This window comes from Neolamprologus brichardi, chromosome 16 (assembly GCF_056152115.1).
Source record: "Neolamprologus brichardi isolate AB-2024 chromosome 16, ASM5615211v1, whole genome shotgun sequence".
Lineage (NCBI taxonomy): Eukaryota > Metazoa > Chordata > Actinopteri > Cichliformes > Cichlidae > Neolamprologus > Neolamprologus brichardi.
Genome location: NC_142119.1, coordinates 19,713,409 through 19,738,993, shown reverse-complemented (window position 1 = coordinate 19,738,993; position 25,585 = coordinate 19,713,409). Strand labels below are relative to the sequence as shown.

At 38.5% G+C, this 25,585-nt stretch overlaps 2 protein-coding genes across 5 annotated transcripts; one reads left to right on the top strand and one right to left on the bottom strand.

Moving 5' to 3' along the window:
- Nucleotides 1–113: 113 nt before the first annotated feature.
- spryd7b (SPRY domain containing 7b) lies at nt 114–7,236 on the bottom strand. The gene is made up of 5 exons (XM_006788220.3): nt 6,990–7,236; nt 5,900–6,016; nt 5,315–5,481; nt 1,959–2,061; nt 114–1,273 (listed from the first exon to the last, which is right to left on the bottom strand). Exons 1-5 carry the CDS (start codon nt 7,093–7,095, stop codon nt 1,176–1,178), a joined length of 591 nt encoding a protein of 196 aa, XP_006788283.1. The 5' UTR covers nt 7,096–7,236; the 3' UTR covers nt 114–1,175.
- Nucleotides 7,237–7,353: 117 nt separating this feature from the next.
- On the top strand, nt 7,354–22,388 carry trim13 (tripartite motif containing 13). Of its 4 annotated transcripts, none has more exons than XM_006788217.3 (3): nt 7,354–7,424; nt 8,016–8,130; nt 8,837–10,398. In XM_006788217.3, the coding sequence occupies exon 3, from the start codon at nt 8,843–8,845 to the stop codon at nt 10,049–10,051; it is 1,209 nt and encodes a 402-aa protein (XP_006788280.1). In that variant the 5' UTR covers nt 7,354–7,424; nt 8,016–8,130; nt 8,837–8,842; the 3' UTR covers nt 10,052–10,398. The 4 variants fall into 4 exon arrangements, 3 of the variants coding, with proteins under 3 accessions (XP_006788280.1, XP_006788282.1, XP_006788281.1); XR_004843547.2 differs by lacking the exons at nt 7,354–7,424; nt 8,016–8,130 and adding exons at nt 16,823–16,900; nt 17,010–22,388 and having other exon boundaries at nt 8,140–9,977; XM_006788219.3 differs by lacking the exons at nt 7,354–7,424; nt 8,016–8,130 and adding an exon at nt 16,823–22,388 and having other exon boundaries at nt 8,140–9,977.
- Nucleotides 22,389–25,585: the final 3,197 nt, after the last annotated feature.

Below are 25,585 nucleotides of genomic sequence, written 5' to 3'. Positions count from 1 at the left end.
GACGACGACTTTCGGACGTAAAAAAGCTACGAAACCGCTACGTTAACAGCGAGGCAAATGAAAAATACTCAGCTTCATGATCTACAATCTCAAGACATGACAGTGGTCCAGAATGATGCCGCCATACACAAAACTTTAATGAATCAACAATATTTGGTTTCATACAATAACATCATTAGTGCAAACAAGGACAAGCATTTGAAATATTTATTCGTCACACTTCAGCAGCGGATATGCAATACCTGTACATAACGACAACTCCACGTTTCTGATATATCTCTAATCAGAGACGACCAGCACCAGCTCTGGAAATATTCAGATACTTAGAATACACACAATCTATATTTTTTAGGGTGAAAAAAGGGCTGCTCAAATTAGTGATTTATATATATTAGTATTTACAATTTCAGAAATATGTCAGTTTCCAGCACCATCACCTCCTGGAATGTGCACTGATTTATTGTTTGTATTAATCTCCCTATCAACTCTAGATAATGCAGCGACATTAATCATAAAGGTGCTGCGGTACCTCCATGTTTTCATTGCGTGATAATTCAAAAAGGCAGCGTAATAGTTAATGTATTAGAATTATAGCTGCCCCTTCATTGGGTCACTAACTTCTGCTGGCCAAAACAAAATGCATATTATATCAAAAAAATAAGATGCCAAACTTTGATCTGGAAATCAAATAAATAAAAATAAATACAGGGTGTATGCTGAGATGTTAGTATGATATTTTGGATGATATAAATATATAAAGCAATGTCAATAACACATGGCTTCTCATCCTCAAAAACAGTGAACATACCATTACATCCATTGTCTGTTATCTACACACATGTATTGTGGATTAAAGCAGCAACTGAAAGGTTTTCAATTAATACAGATTGATTATTATTTACATAAGTTTGTGATTTTACAGCTTTCCATCATCATGGACTGTGACAGCCGATTGTAGTCGAACAAGGAAGAGAAATCCCCACTTCTTCATGGGTACTCTAAAGTCAATCCAGAGCAGCAGTAGAGAGAGAGTAAACAGGGGGAACGAAACAAGATGCCTCCAAGCCACGCATAATGATACTACCAGTTAAGGTCAAACTGTAGTGATACAGAGGTTGCTAAGAGATATAGAGGAGGGCGACAACATATAGAGGGGCTGAGGCCGAAGTGCTCCTTTAGAAGATTTGTTGTTCAAAGAGGATCTTCTCAAATCCTTGTGGAGGAGTGTGATAGAAGTCATTAAACTGGCAGTCTAAGATGGCACTGTCATCCACTAGAACAGAAGATAAAGACACAATAAATCATAAGTTCAGACACTGTATTCTTGTTCACGTCTTAACTTTTCTATGGTTGAATTTCACCTTTAAAAACCCTGAAACTCTGTGAAAACAGCTTTAGGTTTTCTACTGTTTATGAGATAAACTCTCAAAAGCTCAACCTGAGCCTGGGTACGTGTGTTGTCTGAGAATGTTACCAAACACAGGGATGAAAACAGCACATTATACATGTGTTTGCGTATGCAGAATTGCAGTGGTTGGGATTGGGGGCATAAATGAAACAGATTTCATCCAAAATATCTGGGTATTAAATGCAACTTTTACCTACAACTCTCAGACACTCAGGATATGCTAGCGAATTCATTCTGATTTGGCTGTTAATACCACAATATTACACCAAGATCTGATTTACAAGTACACATGGAATCAGTCCAAATTAAAGGTGATGTGATTAGGTTCCAGGTGAACCAGGTAAACTCGATTCAACTAAAACTGTCAGCCTGTCTGTAGAACAGCTGTGCAAAGATGTGCAATACAGCCCTCTAGTGGAATCAAGTTGTAACTGCTGTAACGAATACAAAAAGATCCATACATTTTTTTTTTTGTTATATTTAAGTAAGGCAACAATGATCATATAGTTAGCAATCATTGGTAACTAGTGAACATATGAAATCAACTTACCATAAACAACAGGGTATACAGTGCCTCGGATCCCTGAGGCAGGACAATGCATGTTCTTTCCGTTCAGATATAAATTCAGCTCCACGTGGTCATATGTGATTCCCTGAGGAACACAAATACACAAGCTGAGAAAAGCATGAAACTCTTGTTGAAGTATCTTATCTCAGGAGGTCACAGCTTACATCTGTGCCATGTTTAAAATCTTTCCTATATTTTAAAAGAAGCAGGAAAAGTTGTTTTTTTCTCTTTTAAACAGAACTTTTATCAAATAAACAAAGACAAGAAGACAATACAAGACACTAAGGTTCCCATCTCAAAGACTTCTTTGCTTTCTCCTCTTATGGCAAATGAAAATGTGACTGACAAAGTTGGATTTAAAAAACATGCCAAGGCATTTTTTGATGAAGACATGCTAAATCTCTGCCACCAACACAGTGTTAGTGTCTAATCCAAAACCGGTTCTACGCATTTAAACCAAAAACAAACAAACCCACCAACACTGTAGCACAGAACTGCTGCTCCCAAAGCTGAAACCACTGACATCAATGGGAGGGGCTACCCCCAAAAAAGAGGATTTACAGCCCGCAGACTGAATGTGTTCATGACGTTCTTCCCACAGAAATCACCCCAACTTCTGCCACACACAGCTGATTTTCAAACCTGTCAAAATGTGGGCTTGTACTCAAAAGGCGCAGAGCGAGAACTGACTCAAAACTGCACCGCATCAGAGGAAAAGAGGCAATAATCATCAGCACTTAGCCGATTGAACACGTAAATTAAATTTTAGCCTTTGTAATCAAAGGCTTAAGAGTTTAGAAGTATGCCTAAGTAGCCTGAATCACTCAAGAAACACTAGTGAGGGCCAATGTCAGTTTGTTTAGCTGCCTAGTGTTCCAGTAAGAAGTGATAAAGAGAACAGATGATAATGTACATGTGTGCTGCACCACAACCTTACAAACTAGTTAGTTACAGGCTGTGTAAAGTTCACCTTACTTACATAGAAACAACTGTCGAAAAGCATCGACTGCTAATGAGCTGTCCAGTTACTGTCTCTGAGAGAGGCCGTTCACTTATATTCTTTTTAACTTTGTGACTGCATCTGTCTTTATGATTATTTGATATAAATAAAGGATATTAAATGTGCAGACTCATTGCACGTGGGCTGCAGAATACCATCATATAGGATAGAACAAACACCACAGATCAAATGCTGGATCTGATAAATCCTATTGCTTTTTGAAAAATATAAGCTCATCTTGAATTGTGTGTATGGTGTGCATGTTCACAGTCACACACGTCAAACAATCTCAGTATAGCAACTCAGTGATCAATCGCAACTTTCATACAAGTTGGTTTCTCTAGCAAAAATATTTGCAGAAATGGATCGCTCCGTGTGTGTCAGACAAGATTCAAACAGCTAAATCTGAGTCACAGTGCAGAGTGAGTGATTGATCTAAATTTGATAAAAATGAAAATACTTTGTGTCATAATAAAATTAATGATAATCACTTATAGATTTACTCTTTACCCCTTTAAAGCCTACTAAGAGTCTACTGGGATCTGAGTGGTTTCTGTCAAAGTTTAGGCCTGCTTATAAAACCAAATAACTGGGTTCACATCAGAAATTACGAGGGTGGTGTCAGCCTATGCAGCTATCCTTGGAAAAACACGGAAACTACTCTAATGGTCATCAAATCGTGTCTTTATGGGGAAAAGAATCAAAAGGAGTGTCTGTGTCAAAAATCGCCATTAAAGGGTACAGGGGAGGTCATCAAATGTCTTTATGGGGAAAAGAGTTCATAATTCTCTTTGCACAAGTTTCTTCCTTTGCATTTACGTAGTTCCAGTATGTCAAGTTAATCTGTAGAAATAGCTTCTTGCTTTCTTTTAAGTCAGGTGACTTTGGTGCACTCGTACTACTATTAAGAAGGAGTCAGCACAGAGACTACAAGCCCATTATCATCAATGGAGCTCCAGTGGAGAGGGTGCAGTCCTTCAAGTATCTTGGTGTCCACATCTCCTCAGACCTGACATGGGCTGCCCACATTCAGGTCCAGACCAAAAAGGCTAGGCAGCGCCTGTATCACCTACGACAACTGAGGAAGTTCAGGGTCTCTCCAAAGATCCTCAGGATTTTCTATACAGGCGCTGTGGAGAGCATCCTCACACAGAACATGACATCGTGGTTTGGGAACAGCTGTGTGAAGGACCAAAAAGTTCTCCAGAGAGTGATCCGTACAGCAAAACGCTGCTGCAGGATTGCTCTCCCCCCGCTTCAGGACACCTACACCAGGAGATGCCGGACTAGAGCAGCGCAGATACTGAAGGACTCGTACCATCCTGGCAACAAACTGTTCCAACTTCTGCAATCTGGTAGAAGGTTCCGCATCATCCGGGCAAGGACAGAGAGACTCAAGAGGAGCTTCTATCCCCAAGCCATCCGGACCCTAAACACACACACCCGCCCTCTCACATCGTCTATAAATGACTGAGACAGGACTCTCTTCCAGACACTCTAAACCCAGGCACAATGTACATTTCAAATTCCTTTAATTTTAAATATGTTTATATTGTCTATTCTGTAAAATAGTCAGATGTCTATTCATATTAATGTACAGAATTCACCTGCTTTCTGCTACTACTGCACATTCACCCAATGTATGTATGTATGTATGTATGTATATATATATATATATATATATATATATATTGTTCTTCCTCTACCCCCCCATTTTTGCACATGTCGAGGAGCGTGTCAGGTTACATTTCACTGTGTGTTATACTTGTATAACTATGCATGTGACAAATAAAGAACCTTGAACCTTGAATTACTAACAGACTTGAAGGGTTTCGGTGACCGAAGTTTAAATTATGGTAAAACTGTATAGTAGTGGCAGAACCAAACATTGCCCTATAAAGAGCATGGTTGGAATTTCTACACCATCAATCTGCTTTTAAAAAATCAATTTGTTCCAACCTAAAGTCTGAACTCATGAAACTTGTATCTTTTTAAAACTTATTTCAGAGTCCTGACAGTTTTGTGAACAATTCCAATAATATGTAATAAAAAAGGGATGATCAGCAGCTGTGTAGAGCATATTCTCTGCAATAAATCGTTTTGGTACTTACAACAGAAGATATTTTTATCTCTGGAACAGCCTTGAGGATAAAAGTTAATGTTTTTAGTTCCCACCCCAGTTCTAATTGATTCCACGAGATTCCGAGAAAACCCTCTCCCCAAAAAAAACAGTTCTCCATTTTTAGCTTCACAGCCCAACTAATAACACTTAAACATTTCAAAGGTCAGGGCATCAAAATTAAACATGTAATTAAGCCCAATTATTTTTGTGACTTACCACAATATCCCCCTCCTGAGGAATGCTGTTAGCGGGTAGACGATTCTTCTCTTCATTATTGTGGTAAATGGAGCCATCGTGCCTCAGGACTAGGCTGTTTGTGTCTCTGCCCATAGGCACTTGGTTGAGATTCACTTTCTGGGTTGCCACACCTACCCCCCACACACCTACACACAAAGCACACCACTCAAGTACGAAGATGTGAAGGGCACACACCAATAACATGTTCATTTTAAAACGTGCATTCCAAACTATCCTGATATTTGATGACTTCCAATCTATGTTACAAACTTTACAACAATGATTTCTGGACTGAGATCTGATTGTTTGTTTTAAAACTGTTGAGAATGTCATCTCAATCACTCTTTTACCACAAACTACATGTACAAAAATATAATGTGTGCTTTCAAATATGGTCATTGCAAGAAGAAAAAAAAAGTAAGCATGAACCAGTGAGCATGCAGTCACAAGACCAGTGCTGCATCTAAAAATAGTGTGTCAATAACTCCCAGCAGGAACACAGAAAATTGCAATCATGAAGGAAAAGAAGACGATAACTAAAAGGCTTAAAAGCCAAGTGCTCACCAGTGGACTGGATCTTAAACTCAAAATAACTTTTGTTCTGGTGCAAAGGAGCGTTGGCCAGGCAGCCTCCGGTTCCACATATCCTTCGGCCGCTCTTTACAATGACAACATCTGTGCCTGCAAGACAAAGCAAGGCTCGATTTTACTTTCAACTTATAATATGCACTTTCTAGATCACATGATACCGGTGAAACAGCTGAAAAGACTTTTATATTATTAATATTGTAATAATTCTGATCCAGACTATCACCACTTCAATAAAAAATAGCCTTTAAGTTGTAATCCTATGATGAATCCAGGCGAGGCCATGCCTATAATTTTACGGTAACAACTACCATTTAAAAAATATCATAACTTTTAAATTATGATTGTATCTTCTAAAAATTACTAGTTCACTTCCATCTTAATGTGCAGAGGCTGAGACAGGTGAACATGTTTTTTTCCCCTCAAATACAAAAGCACACGTGTCGTGATTTCTACTGTCACAACCGGTTGTGAAGTCTACTTAAGTAGATCTCCAGGAAGCAGTAAGTCATACTTTACAATGTTGTGGGAAACATGTTGTGGCCAAGATAAAAATGGACAAATGTGTATATTTCTCCATTTATCGGTGAACACGGAAACTAGCTGATTAATCCGTTGTGTCCAAAGATACAAAGTAAATACAGCTTTCTGCTTAAAATCACAGTAATTTAGTGTGTCTTAAATTCTCTTTGGGGCGCAAAGAGGGGATTCTGACAGCTTCCATCCATGAACAGTTGTAAAAGAGCTCAGGTTCAATTTTCTGTCCGGTCAGTTGTTGCTGTCTTTGTCTTGTGTCATGTCAAGCTGCGGTTAGCAACAACTGAAAGCCCTGTTGAAAGTTTACCAAATGAACGTTTTAGGGCAGCTCACTGCAACAAACAGAAACACTTAGCCTAGCAGCGCAGGAAAATTTACTAGCAGCTATCGGTTAGCGAGCTAGAAGTAGCAGCGGAAGTAGCAAACCACCTTGCCACACACACATACACGGAGAGAGAGGCAGCTGGGCGTGTGTAGACATAAACTGCTCGTACATGAGCAGCAAGAATTACACGCAAACTTCACTTACCCATGTGATGAGTATCTAACTGAACTGTGGGCATTTCTTTGAGGGGAATATGCCCCGATCCGCCATCTCCGCAGCAACCTAGACAACACGTAAACATCGCAGCCATTATTATTTTTCTCCACGACACCAGCCGAACATCCGGAAACAAACTTAGACCAGAAGCCAAAGAGCGCTGAACGTCAAAGCGTCAAGAGGTCCCGCTGCGCAACGGCGACACCCAGCGGCAGAAGGCGGTGCAGCATAAGCCCCTGCTACCCCTGCTGTATCCAATCACAGCGCCTAAGATAGGCAGTTGCTCCTGATGGCATGGAAACAAGGGAAGAAAATCAAAGTCAACATTTCTACACGTGACTAAGTAACTATTGGATATCGATGTTACATAACCCGAAACGAAGAGAGAGTGAATTTTGGAGGGAAAACATCAAAGCTTTAATGGTGGATACATAGCCTATTAATGGAAGAGTACCCATGTAGATTTGATTTCGCCCAGCACAGTGCACCTGATGTACTTTTGTTGTTGATGTTATTTTTTTTTTCAGTTTATCTTCACACTTGAGGCTCCATAATAGCAAAGCATTTAAATGTAGTTTGTAATATATATATATATATATATATATATATATATATATATATATATATATATATATATATATAAGCTAATACAGATGGAGGTCCACACGTGCGCCTCTTAGCGTGTAAATCGTTTGCAGGTATATATTGACAAGTGCCAACACGAGGGACAGAAGTAGTCCACTGCAGAAAAAAAACGTGCAACGGCAAAGCTGCGACTAAAACCTAGTTGACAGTTTTTCACGCTGGAATGTTTTGCATAGCAACAGCCCCTCCCCCAACAGACAAGCAGGGATCCTCTGCAAATTACCCGCAGGGCTAAAAACGTAAACTTCCCGATTTTCAAGGGGAAACCTGTCAAATCGCTTTAACACGCCAATAGTTTTCATTTCGGTATGGATTTATGTGCAGTTTGAATTATAAGTGTGCTGTTATAGAGGAGTTTTTATGCTGCAGAAAATGTTTGGCACGCCACTGAAATGGTTAACTCCAAACCCGGAAAAGGGCGAAGTCTGCACAGCAACAAGCGCCATGATTGCGTTGCACTGTGCGTCTCAGCAGTCAGCAGCTGGTGAGTGAATCTTTTGGTCCAGTAGTTGCATGTTACTATGCGCTTGCAAAATCTGTCACAGCCCTCCTTCAGTACCTTGCCAACAGGATCGACTCTAACGCGAGCGCTGTTTGTCGATAATTTGTCGCATTGGATTGGTTAGACGACGGGGATTTAGGGGCTCAGCTCAGCTCAGCTAACCACCGTCCTATTTTGCAATACACAGCTTGGAGATAATGATTTACTGTTAACTATAAAGTTACTGATGATTCTGATTCACATCCAACCTGCAGAGATCTCTCTCTCTCTCTTTTTAAAAGTTTCTTACAACGCCAACTGGCAACTGAGATACATCAAAAATCAGGATGTTGCGTGACCCAAATTGCTCAAACGGAGCTTTTGGCAGAGCTCAATCCAAGCTTTTACGCGCGTACAGGGATCCGAGTCGGTTTCACTTTCGGGATGGGGATATTCCACACACATTTGGAACGTGACAGCCAAATCTGTATCCTTTGCGATGCTGCATCACTGTTTTTCGTGTTCAAATATTGCATCTTCTGCCTTATGGGGAGGCATCCCTTAGTGGGTGCGTATTGTGTAGTGCGTTTTATCGTGTGCTTTTTTTTGCTGTTGGGTTTTTGTTTTGTTTTGTTGTTGGGGTTTTTTTTTTTTTTCGTTTGTTTTCTAAATTGAGTATCGATTTGACGCCTGGATGATGTGTTTGCAGGGTGCAATGGAGCAGCTAGAAGAGGAACTTACATGCCCAATCTGCTGCGGTCTGTTCGAGGACCCGCGGGTCTTGCTGTGCTCACACAGCTTTTGCAAGAAATGCTTGGAGGGACTCTTGGAGGGGAATCGAGGTCCAGCTTTTAGGACACCTTTCAAATGCCCCACCTGCCGCAAAGAGACCCCCCACAACGGCGCAAACAGCCTGCAGATCAACTACTCTCTGCGCGGGATAGTCGAGAAGTTCAGCAAAATAAAGGTTATACCCAAAATGTCTGCATGTAAACAACACTCCGGTCAGCCTCTTAACATATTTTGCGCCACCGACTTGAAACTAATATGTGGATTTTGCGCAGCGACGAATGACCACGAAGGGCACAAGTTCTGCTCTTTGGAGGATGCGTATGAACGGGAGAAGGCGGCGTTTGATGAGCTGCTTTGCGGGGTGAAGAACTGGCGTAGCGCAGATTACCTGTCCTGCCTGGATACACTACAAGCCAGTAAGAAAAGAGCGCTTCTGTCGGTCAGTAAGGACGCAGAGAAGGTAAAAAACTATTTCGAGAAACTCATCAGTGCCCTTGAATGCAAAAAGAATGAGATGCTGTCCGACTTCGAAACACTAAAGCTGGTGGTGATGCAAGCATACGACCCGGAGATCAGCAAGCTGAGCGCAGCGCTGGAGGAGCAGAAACGGGCGCTCAGCATCGCTGGGTCTTTCGGGAGCGTTTCCGACACCCTGTGCTTTCTGCAGCAGATGCAAGAGTTCCGGGACAAGTTAAAGCTGCTTAACAATACTCCACTGCCGTCTCGGAAAGACATGGACGTCGGTCCCCTTGTGCGTAATTTCGACGTTAAAAACTGGGATTCATTGAGGCTCAGGGAAGTGGACAGGATGTCGGTCCCCCACGAGAGTGGCTCCTACCGAATAGGGAACAAACGCATGGCAGTGCCCAGATGGATCAGCATTCTTATCCTCACACTTATCAGCTCGTTGGTGCTGCCTCTGCTGCTGCCGCACACCTTCACAGCGTATGTGACCAGGGAGGCTGAATCACTTCTCGCTGCACTTTTCTCTCTCTTTGCACATGCCGGTGCGTGCCTCCAGGAAATCAAGGACATTTACATAGATGTGGTTGATGCAGGTCAGAAATATATCATGCAGTTAATCGACTCTACTGCCCGCTTTATTGACAGTTATAAATTACCCACTAACTAGACAGCGTTAACTCACAGCTGTCAGATAATTTACACATGACAAGTGAGATGTAAAACTCTAGCGAGTACTTTAAAACATCTAATTGTTTACCGTGTCTTAGTTGTTTTTGTTTGTTTGTTTTTTGCCTTATTGAACAAGCTGCAACCTCGATGAAGCCATAGAATCAAACGAATCAACCCTTAATCCTCTGAGGTTATAGCCTGTCTTTTCATCAAGTAAACACCAATTCACCTTTTTCCATGTGCAATCGATTCCTTTTTTTTTTCCTAAAAAAACAAAAAAAACAAAAACAATTTCATATTTGTTCAACGTGATTTTCACAAATAAATCTGAGAAATTTGAGTCAACTCTTTGTTTTTATTTAATGCGACAGCTCAGAACGGGCTGCTTTTTCCAAATGTATACATGTAAATGCAATTCGATGAAGTAAGCAAGTGCGTAATGAAAGAATGCAGTGTGATTCCCGGCCTCTCTCCCACAGAGGCTTCTGCGCCACAGTGATTCTGCAGCCTCTTCAAGGTTATAAGCGTTACATAACAGGGCCCGTGTGAAAAATTCAGCAGGCTGCAGACACAGCAGCTCCCGGTGATCACACCGCTCGTTGACGTGTGTGGATGAAACCTTACATCCTTATAGGTGTCTGTCAGATCATAGATCTGCAGGCAGTGGTGCATACTATTTTTGTTGTTGTTATGCGACTCATTCATTGCATGACTGTGTCCAGACAGTGAAGTCAATCCTGCAGAGTGGGTAATTAATAGAAGTGTGTGTATATTCTCTGGTTTTCTGCTGTGCGTCTGAATAGAAATGAAAGTAACTTTGTGGCCTAAAACTCAAAACACTGGTTAAATTGAATTAATCTGGGTTAACTCAAATCAGATACTTGGCTCTCTCTCTCTCTCTCTTTTTTAAATGGATCAGAGTAAAAGGACAGTGGATTGTGTCTAAGGATCAGTTATCCTGTTGTTTATGTATTCCCTATATGCATTTTGGAGAGGGAGACTCCATAAGATCACACCACAAAGCGAATCAGTGATGTCAGCACTGACCATAATTCAGGATCTACGTCATGGCACGCATGTACATATATATAGCTTTCTGTTGCTAGGCAAATACAGCATGGGTATAAAAGTAGGAGTCTCCATTAATATTTAATTTTAATCTCACGCAAATATAAACACAGCCTGTTAAATGTTAACTAGATAAAAATGAAACAAAACTACTGGGCGGCTGTATAACTGACTTTTTAACACGGCCATAAAGCGTACGGTCAACCGCTTTATACCAAAAGTGAGAATAAAAAAACTCCAAGCTCTCATCTGGACAATCGGCGGTCACTAAATATTCAAATAATTTGTGAATAATCTTTTCAGTGTAGCAAATATCACATTTTTGGAACATTTCCAGTACTCTGGGACGTTTTTAAACCCAGCATGTGATTGTAATTTTTTTTAATTGCTGCCTTATTGAATAATGAGTTTTCCCATTATTTTTCTCATTAGCGGGTACACATTTTACCCAGGAACCAATTTTCTCTTGGTGTGGGGGTGGATATGGGAACTAATGTACAGTCGTATATTAATGTAGGTAAAGGTAATAAAATGCGTTGAAAGGTATAAGCAGGTAAATATGCATTTTTTTTTTAAAATATCAGCAGTGATAGAATTGTTTATATATGCATTTTTAAGTCACTATAGGGAATTTCAGACTGCACATCGATTATCATTGCTTCCACATTTTGATGTGTGCGGAGTCTGTTGCTTTTCTAATGCGCAAAATAATGGAATTTAAATGCAACACTTGGCATTTAAATCATAGCATTTAGAAAGACAAGATATAAATATTTCCAAAATTATAAGTACTGTTTTTCCCCCCTTTCCCACCTACCCCGTCAATACACACACACACACACACACCTGTTTTAAGTCCACCGTATAGTCTTGGCAATATTAAAGATTAAGACATTATAGATAATTTAGTAAATCCGTATGAATGGTATAAAATATGCTTAATGTGTATATACAAGTACGAGGGCTATATTGTTTGTATAATTTCATAAAACTCAAAAGTTCTTGCAAAGAAATAAATCAGGGATAATAAAATCCCTGCCACTTTTATTAGAAATTCATAAATATCACCCTTGTTAAATGCACCAATTCTATTTTTCTCTTAGTTCCATAAATACGTGATTTTCTGAACTTTTAATAATAACAAAAAAGGCGCATAAGGCCAAATGGAAGGAAACTGCTGCAGCTGCGTTTCGTCAGTAAAAGGGGAAATGTTGGACTAGACAGAATTCAGTGTTCCCAAGGAAAAAAAAGAAAGAAAATGCAAGCACTTGGTATGTGTTTCATACAAACTTTAAAAAACGGAAAGGTCTGGTATGTATAACTTTACAGGAGTGTAACAACGCAGTCAACATCTCTATTAATCTTTTCTAATTTATACACCCACATAAAGCCTACGTGATGTTTTGAAAGAATACAGATATTAACCAGCTTAAACGACCCTATCCCAAAGGCCTGTAAATCGAAGTTAAACGCTTTTTATTTAAGGGAGTCTGAATCTGGATCATCGTCAGCGTCATCCTGGCAGCACTTAAAATGGAGGGCTAAGCCCGCCGCCCGAGCACAACTGCAGTTAGTGCACAAAATATATCGCTATAGATTAAAAATATAAAGGCAGTTATAATGCAAAAGAATAAGGTAAATTCTGACCGCTATAAGCAAGTTATTAAAAAATAAAAAACAAAAAAAACAACAACACACAACTATCGAACAAACTTAGGTTCACAAATTATTTTTAAAAACCGTATTTTGTTTTTATTTTTGTTTATTTATTTTTAAACACATAACAGAAAGTGAATTCATCTTGATTTTTCATAAGCACTCCTGGTGTTTGGGCGACAATCCAAGCATGATTGTAACGATTTGAATCCGAAGCAAATCTGTGTCACCGCGCTTTGCTGAATAGGCCCAAATATCCCAGCAGCGCTGCAGGAAGGCCACGCAGGCCATTGTGAGCATTTCTTCTTCAAGGACGGCGGCGCTTCTTAAAGCCGCCTTAATAGTTTCCGCTATCAGGAACACAAACGCTTTTCCTGTCCCTTAAACTAAAGACTACTAAACACATCACACCGACACAAAGTTTAGCATGACAACTTGAAAACACACTGCAGACAAAACCGAATTAAAACGTTTTTATTCTCAAAAGGTTTACACATAATAGTGAAGTGTAATAAAATGTAGTATACATATTTTACATGTCAATACAATATGGAATAGATATTAAGTAAGAATCAGTGAGTCAACCTGTACCTGTAAACATTTCTAAAGGCCAGCCTCTGTTTGCCACCACCTGAGTGGTCTGAGTACACTCAGTGGTGGTTAGTTGCTGTGAATGTGAGTGGCCCGCTTTGCTTCAGCAGTACGATCAATACTGGAGACTTCAGCTAGAGTGTTAACTCCAATATTTACGTGCTGCTACAGTAAGGCGACCAGAAAATGACAATGGGGAAGCCCAAACAACTTTCTCATCACAGCTGGGGGAGGGAGAAGAAAGGCTATGAGAAATTAATTCAAGTCAGTAAAGACAGTTTTATGCAAAAGTGACAGTACGTTACCTGTTACCTCAAGCTTTCACTGCAACAGTATGTTTGGTGGAGGGACTGTGAGAGGATATCTATGTAGTATATTCAGGCTTTAGTGCGGCAGCACAGTATGGCCTGCATCTCAGTATAACCCACAAACCATTCCGTGCTGCTACAACATCACCAGAACTGCTGCTGCGGTCCTTCCATTCAAAACCGTCTCTGCTTCTGTGTTATTTGCGCTGTCTTCATCTTCTGACCTTCTAATCCTTAGCACGTGTTTACGGATGGATACAGAGCCATTACCTATTATTTAAACCACCTAAAGACGTTCAGGTGATCACCAGAATCAGATTGAAGTTTTCAGTCTTCTCCTAAAGTGGCCAAGGAGACTTGGCATCTGAAACACACAAAACAAAAAGAAAAAGAAAAAGAGAGAAAAGGTTTAACATAATACAGAAGTCATTCTCAAAATATTAACATTAAGTATTAAAGTGTTCTTTGTGCTGAAAAGTATGTGGACAGGAGAGTTTAACACTCTTGCATTTGTTGAAAGCCTCATCTCAAAACTCTATGGGCATTACTAAGCTGCTGCACTCTTCCAGGAAATCACTTATCACGATTTCAAAGCCTGGCTGCCAAGATTTGCACCAATTTAGCCACAATGTAAGGTCGGACAATGATGCTGGATGATAAGGCCTGGACCCTTGGCTAGCTGTCGGCCTCCAGTTCATCCACAAGCTGTTCGAAGGGATTGAGGTCAGAGCTGTGTGTAGGCCAGTGGAGTTCTTCCACACAAAACTTGGAAATATATTTCTTTATAGATATTGCTCAATGCAGGAAGCACTGGTGAAACTAGAAGATTTATTCCCCAAACTGTTGCCACATTTAAAATGTGGCAGAAATATTATTGTATGCTCTACAATTAGGATTCCCCTCAACTTTGAGCCAAGCAGCTTATAGGAGCACCAATGTCCACTGACTTCGTAATGTACTTATAGTTTTACATCTGAAGTTTAAAGATTTTGCAATCTACTTTTATTAAAAAACACAAGTAGGAGTCAAAATTAAATGACTATTTATTTACACCCTTGCAAATAAGGCATGGACTGATTTATGTCAGCAGTGTAAAATTATTTGACAAGGCACTTTTCTAAAAGTCAGAAATCATTACTAAATTTCTCCCTAATGTAAATTTGCAAACTATTGTTGCATTTTCATTCTACTTCCATTAGTGCTACTGGCAGATGTTCAAACTCCCAAGTGTAAAGCTAGCATATAGTGCAGTTCACTGTTCATACTCCATAGAAACTACTGAAAATAACTTAGGTTTAAAATTCATCTTAAAATAGGGCAAAATCAAAAGAATAAGAATAATAGTTTACTTTAAAAAATTAAAATTCAAACAAAGTAAGGGGGTCATATGGAGAGACCACAAATATAAAATTCGCATGAATACTAACAGATATTTTGCCTTTTCAGGAGCCAGCACACAATAGGTCATCGGAAATGTAGATGAAAGCAAATGCAAATGCAAAAAAAAAAAAGCAATTTGCCCACAACATAAAACAACAGCTCAGCAAATAAAATATCTTCCAGTTATTTCAACTGAAGAATGTGCCAACCTTCATGTAAAAAAGTTTTAGGCTGCTGTAGTAAATGTCAACAAAACATTTAAATCTTAAAACATGTAGGTGTTAAAACAAACATTATCCCGATAATAATCCCATGGGAGATTTAGGCCAACAATTGTTACCACTAGAGGTCTCAATGGACCTGTAATTATGACCTTAGTCTGAAATGGACATGATAGCCTGAATCTGATAAAGTCTCTTGCATACTTCCTCTCCAAAAAGACACTGATAAGTTCAGCAGTTGTTTTCTTTCTCACACAAACTCCAGTCTAGTTCACATGAAAGACTAAAAAGAAAAGAAAAGCCAAAAACATTTTTTTTTTCATGTAATAATGAAGGTGTGAGTAGGGATAACAACAATAGTGGCACAAAGGCACTGCTTTCATCTGTTATACTGTAACAGACAAAAGTCTTTAATTTGAATTTGACTTTAAAAATCCCCAAACACGTTGTATTTCTCAATAAAGTGTTAAACAGATGCAACTTGAACTATGATGACTGGCAAACTAAAACTTGTTATACCAGCCTGCATAGAAATGTTGATTTTACCTCCTGTGCCATTACCGCAAAGTTTCTGATATCTAAAGGACATCGCGTGATTCTGACTTCAGGCAAATTAAACACCTTTATTAATGAGAGGCATTCATGATTACAGCCCAATTGCGTAACCCAATGTAGTCAACACAGGTGACACAGCACAACTCAGCCAGACCTACCTGAGAGTGCCAGGTGGGTGGAAAAACAGTGAAAACCACTTGGTGTGGTTTACTTTTTTTTGCCCCCTTTCCACTTCACTCTTCTACTTACCCAGTTTATAAGTAGAAGTCTAGTCCTTAATTCAAAGATAATGTCCCTTATTGCCTAACATTAAAAAAACACATGGAAAAAAACATAGTACAAGCTAAGTCAGTATGAAATTAAACACTTCCTTAATTCTAATTTTACAGTTGATATCATGCATACCTAAAATATTTTTTGCACCTTCTAAATGACAAAAAAAATGAATAAAAATAAGATTGTTACTAAGAAAACAGAGTTTTAAGACATTTGAAGCTGCTGTTAATTTAAAACTACAAACCAGGACTGTGCAATTGCCAAATTTGTGGGGCAAATTCTTGTTTTATTCCTAGGCTAATAAAGTCCACACTGCCTTGTTAGGAGTGCAACAAAAATTAGACACTAGTCTTCAAACAAAAATGCTACACACACTTACTTCCCAATCACAGGGATTTGCAGTTTTTAAGCTTTGTAAACAGAATAACTTGCAATAGCCATTCAAATAAAATAAAATAAAAAATTGACAGAAGACACGAGTATGCTCTGCAAAGCTGCAGGTGAGAAATGACATCAGACACATTTTTAAAATCATAAAAAATAAATAAATAAATTTATGAGAAATATAAATTCACTGATTTACAAAAAGGTTTTGCTAGTTATAAAAACAATGACAGCCCACTATTGTTACAGTGGATCTACTTTCCTGCAGAATAATCATGTATAATTTTCTCATCTCATATTTAGTTTGTACACACCTTTTTTTTTTTGCAGAACAGCCTGATCTACACTGAAGTTGCAATCAAACAAACCTAAAATACTTAACAAAAAGCACACAAAGAAACAGACCAGGTAAGTTGTGCAATTTCCTTATAAGCTGATCATTTCTTTCCAAGTCCAGGTGGAAGTGTTCACATCACTGACTCTAACCTCTCCCTATTTTTCTCTCTCTCCTTTAAAGGAAGCATGCCCGGACATGTCATCTTCTCTGCTCAGCCTTTTTAACCCATTCCTACAGACACTTGCTACCCATACAATGACCTTAAAGAGTCACCTGACCCCAAGGTTGAATGGTCAAGTAACCTCCTACACCCAGTTGGGCAAAAGGGACATGGACATGACAACCCATCACCTCCCCAGATCAAGTGGTCTGGGTTAGCCTCTTCTTGTCTGTTTTACAGAGTCTTCTGCAAGTATAAGCACAAAGTAAAGGGAGATCCGCATTGAAATCATCAACTGCGAAAAAACAGGGAACAGCAATCACATCCATCCATGTGACAAGGTCTTTGCAAAAAATATCACTGATTAAAACTATTTGGCCATCCCAGAGTTACAGTGCATGGAACCACACTGGAAGACATTTTCTTCTCCATTTTACAAGCAAGCTATATCCTTACCCAATTACAAATCCGTTTCATGTAGCATGTAAGCCAGATAAACATCAGGGATTAGCCTAGCCAAATCATTGTTGTTCTGCATATGACAAGACAACTGCACAGGGTAAAAATATACTATGTTCACTGTGCCACAGCTTTACAATTAATGATGAAATGTTTCACCAACTACTGGGCAATATTTACACAGCATGAGATCTTTTCATCATCTCCGCACAAAATAGATCAGTCCACAAAATAACAAAGGACTCAACTGTCCCCCCAAGAGGGGGGAAGAAAAAAATAATTAATAAAAAAAAAAAAAAAGAGGCAGATACCTTTGAGAGCTGTTTAAGAGCAACTCAGAAGGTGATGAATAGTTTTACTGTTCACAGTAGTCCAAGGATGCTACCAATAAAGAACTGCTTTGTTCCTTTCTAGAAAAAAAAAACAAAAAAACAGCGCTGTAATGACAGTATGTGTTAATTCAAGAAAAGCCAGTTACATTTGCATGGCCACTCACACATGTAAAGCAGTGACTGGGATTCCCTAGAAGCTCCAGCAATATTTTTTTCAAACAAACTGCAGAAGCATTACAAAACATATACATCAGGATCAACAACTGAATAAACCCATCTCACAGAACAACACTAACACAAAGGCTATCTAATCAACTAATATGCAAAGCTTAATTTGACTCATTGTTCCATTCATTTAATTTTTTAAGTGTTTATTTATAGTTAAAGCCATTTTTAACCACTTCCAGAGAAAGTACGGACCACACTGTAAGACTCCCCCATGCCAAACAGCGGTGTCTGTCATCTAAATATACAAGTACGTCCACAATGTGTGGTGAAATATTTAATCCAAACAACTGCTGTACCTGAACTACAGTATAAACAGTAATTCAACTGAGTACCACTAAGTACTAACCAAATACATTTCTGGTCTCTCCAGTTTTTTACTCCTATACTTGAACTCTCTCAAGTTTCCTCCTACTGTCGCAAAAGACAGAGCAGCCATAAACAGGATGCAGACAATGCTGTAAACTGTGATGCAATATCAAAAGTACGACCTGAGAACCCAATTTATAGTTGACCAACAGCATGAGGTTAGTTAAGAAAACCTTGGGCTCCAAATACCCTGAAAAAAATAATACTAAAAAAAAAGAAAGAAAAAAAATCCCAACTACCACAACCTTTAAAATGGCTGCTAGAAGTTTTTTCATTACACTCAAGCAGTACTTACAGATCGATGAGTAAGACTGAAATTAGGATCTAAGTAAGCATGTATGTTGAATGTGCATGCTTACATATGTAAGAGGAGAAAAAAAGAGGAAGGAAAGGCAAACTGAGAAAGAGTTGAATCACACACCCATACACTCATGCAGCAATTACACAAACACAGACTATACTTGTTTTTGTTGTTTTGCTTATAAAGCACAATGTCTAGGTGAAATTTAGTAACTTGTCCTAGTTCAGTGTTTAAAAAAAAAAGTTAAGCACACAACACAAGCAAAAGTCTTATCTGCCAAAAATAAGGCTTTTAAAAAATGTAAAGTTTTGCTGCAGTTGGCCGACTTTAAACAACACAAATAAAAAATAAATACAAACAGTGTATTATGATTATTGTGTGTGTTAAGTCTGAAAAAGAAAAAAAAAAACATTACAAGAATGATTGTCGTTTTCACCATGTTCCTTATTAGGCTCGACTTATCTGCTTACAGCTACAGGGACCGTTACACACCAGTGAATCGACACAAGATAAAGCAATAAACCCAAAATTACATAGGTTTATATTACTTTTGGAAATAAACCAAAGTAGTTTTAAAACTTAACACTAACTAAATAAAACACTGTTTGTCACACTGTATGAAAATATCTGGTCTATGTGAACACAAACACATTCCCTTACTGGGGGTAGTGGGTAAGGTGTAATTTGTTTTAGGGCAATAAAATAAAAATAATAACATAAAAATGCCTTGAAAATTTTTGGATAATTAAATATTTCCAATCTGATGGCATACTAGTTAATACTGTGGGATACTCTATAACCCTCGTGTGGAAAAAAAAAGAAAAGAAAAAAGTTTGTGCCACAGAAAAAGACCAATGAAAACACCATGTGTCTAACCAGGAGGCAGACTCTTGCCATGTTTAATCTTACTGCTGGTGCTGCAGCAGGTTATCATATTACTTACCTAAAATCTAAAATGTAATCATCAAGTAGATTATTCCCTAGCATTGTAACAGCTGATACATTTCTAAACATGCTGTCTGAGGCACAACTTCACTTAAAAAAAATAAAAATAAATATATATATATTTTTTAAAGACATGTTTTAGAGAGCTGTACCTGACCATTTGAAATTACTAATATTCTGAACACAGACCAGCCTAATCACTTCAGTGTTCGAGACACATAATCTCACTTTAGGATGACCTCAAAAGTACACTTCCCCACTGAACAGATTTACAAAAAAATGTGATGAAACAATAACAATTATACATAAAACTGACATTTTTTTTTTTTTAAGTCAGATTAATTAATCCTTACACTGCTTAACCTTACAACTTTTTAGTTAAAGAAATGTAAGGCTATATGCACTATAGCACTTAGTGTACGCAAAAATACATTTTTAGAAAATAATAATAAAGCCAATAGAAGGGCAGTATTTAAAGATGTGGCAAGGCAATTAGCTGTTGTAACTAGTACCATCAGCCTTAAACTATATGCTTTGGAGGATGGAAGAGAAAGGGAGGGAGGGAGGGAGGGAGAGAGAAATCATCATGCAAATCAGCACACATTTTCAAAAGATCACATCTAAGCTTGAGGCTTAACTAGAATGACCAGTGCTTAAAACTGCTCCAGAAAAGTGACTGACCATTTGACAGCTTCCATTTAATGGTGCAGAGCTGAAGCCAAGGCCAACTCCTCGAGTAAGTGTTAAAAAAAAAAAAAAAAAGAAAGAAAGAAAGAAAGAAAGAGAAAGAAAGAAAGAAAGAAAAAAGAAAGATCCAAAGCTGTCCCTATCACAGCAAATTTGAATTAGCAACTTTGCACTGCAAGAAAAAAAAATTAAAAAAAAAAAAAAAAGAAGGGTGGGGGTTCTCTGCAGTCTGGCTACAGCACATGTGAGCAAGTACAAGTAGAGAGTCACAGTTTATCAGGAAATGGGGGGTGGGAGCCTATTTTGCCAGAGGGGTCTGAAGAATGATGAGTCACAGAATGTCTGAAACAGCACATCGGTGCTCTGCAAAGAGTGTGAGAAAGCAAATACCACAGAACGGAGAGGAAACATAAACCTGTAGCTTTTAATAGAGATCAACTGAAGGCACTGCATTAATATTTTTAAGGGATTGTGAGGGGTGGTAGAATAATGCTGCATTGTAACTCTAAAATTAAAAAGAATATGAGGTAAATATTTACACCCACTTTACCTATATGAGCACATTAGAAAAATTTTAAAACCTAGTTACCAGCAAGCAAGAGTCCAAATATTACTGAGGTTTTTGATCATAAAATTTCACTTTGACAAGGTGCTGCCCGCTCTCTTCTAGACATTAGAGGTGCAATTTCTCACTTTTCCCCTTCAATACTAATATCACAAATAACTACTCATGCTGCAGCTAACATAGTAACATTAAAGCCCACTTCAACTAAACTAGACAAAATTAGATATAATAATATCATAATAATCTACACTGAAACAAAGAGTCATTTATAATCACTCTATCACTTTTCGATTTTTGAAACAAAACATTTTCAGTGTGACTTTGTTTTATAACTACACTTTAACAACCGAGTACTCAGCAATACCCTCATCCACCTAAAGTATTACAAACATTTGACTACATAGCTTAAAAACTTACTGCCTCTCTGGCTAAACTGACACCACGATGGTTCAACAGGCTGACACTTTCAACTTTTAGTACGAAATAAGTAGATAGACAAATGTTAAGAATCCATTAAATATTTACAATTAGGTGTCTAAATGCCTACATTGTCAAGCTCTACTTTACACCCATTCTTTAATTCTGCTCAAGTGTAGTGACCCAATTAGCCTTTTTGACACTGTAGGAGTAACATATGGTTTAATTATCAATGAAACATTTTTAAAACATGTAATTTCAAACTGGCAGTTACAGTAGAATGAAATGGGAACTTGGTTTAAATATAGAGTTCCAGTTTTTCGTACACTACGTGGTACTGCATTATTCCCAACACTGGTGATCACATGCCTGTCACATTTTAAGTCATCATACTATTCAAAGAGTTTCATAATCCCACAAATTTTACTATTCTTGTAAGTCTGACACACCAGATGATGCTGTACAGTAATTTCTCCTCCTTCACTTCTTTGCTCTGATGTCTCTTTGAAAGGACTTTCCACAGCCCAATTACTCTTAAAAATATACAAAATCTTGGTTTAGAAGTTTCACTATAAAAATAAATAAATAATAATTTAAAAATGCTGCCCCACTTCTACAATAATTATCATACTATGGGTGTAATATGTAATTCCATAGAAGACAACTTTGTTGTTTCCAACCATTTAGTTACATTTTCATTTAAACTCGTGCAAACCTAAAACAATTCTTTACTTACTGCTGCAGAATATGTATGACAAAATAACAATCCAGGGAAAATGCTATTAGTAAGCCATGGGCCTAGAAAAAAATACATTTCAAGAAAAATGGAAAGGGGTGCCTACACTCTGTAGATCCCTCATCTGAAAGTGTTTTTTTTTCCCCCAAATAAACTTAAGCAAGATCACCTGTTTACTAATGTGAATACGTAGTTGTATGAATAAAGGCTACACAGCAAAAGATACAAAGGCCTCACATTATGTAACATATTAAACCGATCTCTACTTGGAAGGAAGTAGAAGGGCGGGTTCAGACGCGCAATTATATGGAGCCTCTCTTTTCCTTCAATATGCTTTATTTCTCGAGAAGTCCTGTTCGTTTTTAAAAACTAAATAAATATAATACTGAAACAGCCCCTACCCGTCATGATTGGGCCCATTTTTTCGGTTACTCGTTAGAGGTTAGACTACGCAGTTTCCCCTCCCCGGTTCACTCTATTTGAATTAAATCAGGGTCTATGGCACACAGAAACTGCTGCGACGCTAGTAAGAGCAGAAAGGAAGGGGCAAAGGGAGGCAGCGAGCAGTGGCTCCAAGTCTTTTACATCAAACTACAATGAACCGAATACCCTAACATTACAGCATGCCACGGGAATCACCACAACTACCAATTCCTCGTATTTTGTGCGTTTTTATTTTGTAAATCTAACCTTACCTCAACTTTATTGCTTCGTTAGTGGCTGTGACAGCCATTCGTCAAACCTTTAACACAGCTATTAAAGTAGAAACATCATGTCGCGAGTTATGATTGTTGTCCCTTGGCTGAGAGCCACACGGATCATCTTACATTAATCTAAGGCATTAGAATATATTGACAGGCACAAATTTAAAGCAAGTACTCAACGCTACATAAGATAAAGTCCTATTTTTATTCATCGGAGTTTCATTATAACACGACCTGTCACTAGTAACGGCCAGAAACAAACAAACGCTAGTAGCCACTTCATGACAGAGATAGGGAAATAAAACAAAACTCCGTCATTATTATTGTGGGCATTACAGGGATATAGGTCATACAGGGATATAATAATAAACTTACCAGGTGTTTTTGTCTAACAATCCACAAAACACTTCCAACATCACACATGCAGTTAAGCAGCTCGGAAAAAACGCCTGTCTTAACTTAAAAAGCTTGGTCAAATTAAGTTCCTACAAAAAGCACTGTGTCTGTTCCGGTCTCCTTTTGGGGTTTTTTCCCTCCTAAGCCAGCGTAGGTGCCGTGTGCATTTGTTGACACTGCCGAATGCGCTTCGCCTCTGTTCCAGCTTGGCAGCTTTTACACCTCCCGCTCAAAACTGAGCTCCAGCGCAAAATAAATAGTCCATTATAGTTTAACTTTGATTAATAACAATCGATTGAAGCGCGTCTTCAGTGTGGTATAATTTCCCATCAAGTCTTTTTTCACCCAAATAATTCTTCCTCATCTCCTGACTAAAACGACCCGCTCTCGTTTTTTTTCACCGTTACAGTGCAGCAAAGTCAGATATCCCTCTCTACGTGCTAGCACGCTAAGCTAGTAGGCTAGCTGCTAAAGAAGTACAAGCTGGCAAAGCTGGCCAAATGGCTAACGTCTCCCCTCCGCGGTCTTTTTTCCACGTACTCCTCGCCTTAAGTCCGTTCGTGCACTCCAGTTAAATCAATTTAAATATTTTGAGGCTACAATTACCTGTGTTTCCGTTGAAATAACACGACTCCTTCTCTAAAAGCGCAGTTTTTGAGCGCTTGGTCCCCCCCCCCCTCGTCTCGGAACAGCTTTCTACATTCGCAGCATCCTCTACCCGCAGCTGTCGAGGCAATCGCTGTTCACTCGAAAATGGCGCCGAAAGACTTGTCTCATTCAAATTCGATAGAGCCTTCCATTCGCCCTATTGGCCAAATACAGTGTCGAGTCTGCCTGCTGATTGGCTGCTGAAAATGCACTCTCGAATGATCTCGCAGCCCACCGCAGCGATCAACAAATTAACTCTTCAGGCCTCGCAGTGTCTTTTACGGCAGCAACTAACGGGAAACCCTTTTCGTTCAAACTAGTTCATACGAGGATTTCTGATATGACACGAATACTCTTAGTAGAGACTGCGCACTATTTACAAAACATTGCAGTCTGTCTAAATACATAGTAAAAGTGTGAATAAAAGAGTGTGTGTAAAAAAAAATCAACAGAATACAAGCTGGCCTATATTCATAGAATAAAATCTATATCGTTAGAAATACACACATAATGTGTCCTACCAGGCATGATTGTACACGAATAAACATTTACTGAGAGCTACAGTTATTTACACCTGCAACTATATCCATTTGTACTGGCTAGACTGAGCAAATTCAGTCCATAGTGACCCACAACAAAATAGCAAGGATGTTGCACTTATGCTTGGGGTTACAATAGTTTGCTCTTTTCCAACTCACTGATTATTTCTTCTTAAGGCTTTTGCCAGTGTATAAGCAATCTTTCTAATTATACTTGCCATAGAATATTGTATATAGGAGGATTGATCCCATGCAGAGTATGTAAAAGCATCTTCCTACTGATGCATAAGAATTTGAAATACTTCTCTACTTCTTTTCTCCCATGCTTCTCTTACCATCTTTCATATAAGCACTATGAATGTCTATTCAAATTCGGTTAGTCATTTATAGGATGGCGTGGTTATCTGTCGTTAGCACTAAAATGCTTGCCTTGGAGTGACAGGCCTATCAAAGACAAGAATAGCCAAATTAAGCATACTGTAGACAGAAGTCTAACATCTGTGTTATAGGTCAACAAGTAACAGTCCTGAGGCTATGGAGATGCAAACCAAATAATGTTAATGTAACAATGAGCAAAAAAGAAAAGCACTGACTGAGTAAGGTAACACAGGCTCAGACAGCAGTTAAAATCCTCCTTCCTAACTCTTTTCAGTCACACTCTGAGGTTGGCTTTGTTTTATTTTCCACAGTTCAAACATTGCTTTCTTATCTTAAATTGCTGTGACATCATATTGCTGTGCCTAATTTTAATTAACTTTCCTTTTTAGCGAGGCTACACTTTTCTTTTTAACTATTCACTGATTTATTTCCACGCCTTTTAAAGTGGGCTTGGACATTTCTGTTAAAATAACACCTTCCATAAGTAAGTAATGGGATAACCGTTTTCTCTCAATTTAGGATTATATTGGCAACACTATATAACTACACGTACCATTGTAGTATACATGCGGTAGCCAAAGCACGTACGGGTTGGGCTCTACTACAATAACCCCACTGTTATCACATCTACTGTAGCATAGTGTACCTCAGGCAAGATAAACAGAGACAGCCATTTCATCCCAATGCACACATAATAACAACACATAGCATTCACCTGCTATATTAGCAGTTGGTTCCACTGGAAAAAAGGATTAGCGGCAACTGCTATTAGTTTTTAACTGTGCCTTAAGTCATTTTGACTCGTGCTAATGACCTTTAAATACTTAATATGTCTTTAGAGCATTTCAGGAAGCACATAATTTCTTTACATTGCAGTATATTGTAGTAAAAACAT

What these genes read in the sequence shown, in the direction of transcription:
- spryd7b (XM_006788220.3), bottom strand. Translation starts at nt 7,095, where the DNA reads ATGGCTGCGATGTTTACGTGTTGTCTAGGTTGCTGCGGAGATGGCGGA. An exon ending in GTTTAAGATCCAGTCCACTG is followed by an intron (nt 5,482 to 5,899) that starts GTGAGCACTTGG and finishes CTTTGTGTGTAG; the next exon opens with GTGTGTGGGGGGTAGGTGTG. An exon ending in TGTATACCCTGTTGTTTATG is followed by an intron (nt 1,274 to 1,958) that starts GTAAGTTGATTT and finishes CTTCTGTTCTAG; the next exon opens with TGGATGACAGTGCCATCTTA.
- trim13 (XM_006788217.3), top strand. Translation starts at nt 8,843, where the DNA reads ATGGAGCAGCTAGAAGAGGAACTTACATGCCCAATCTGCTGCGGTCTG.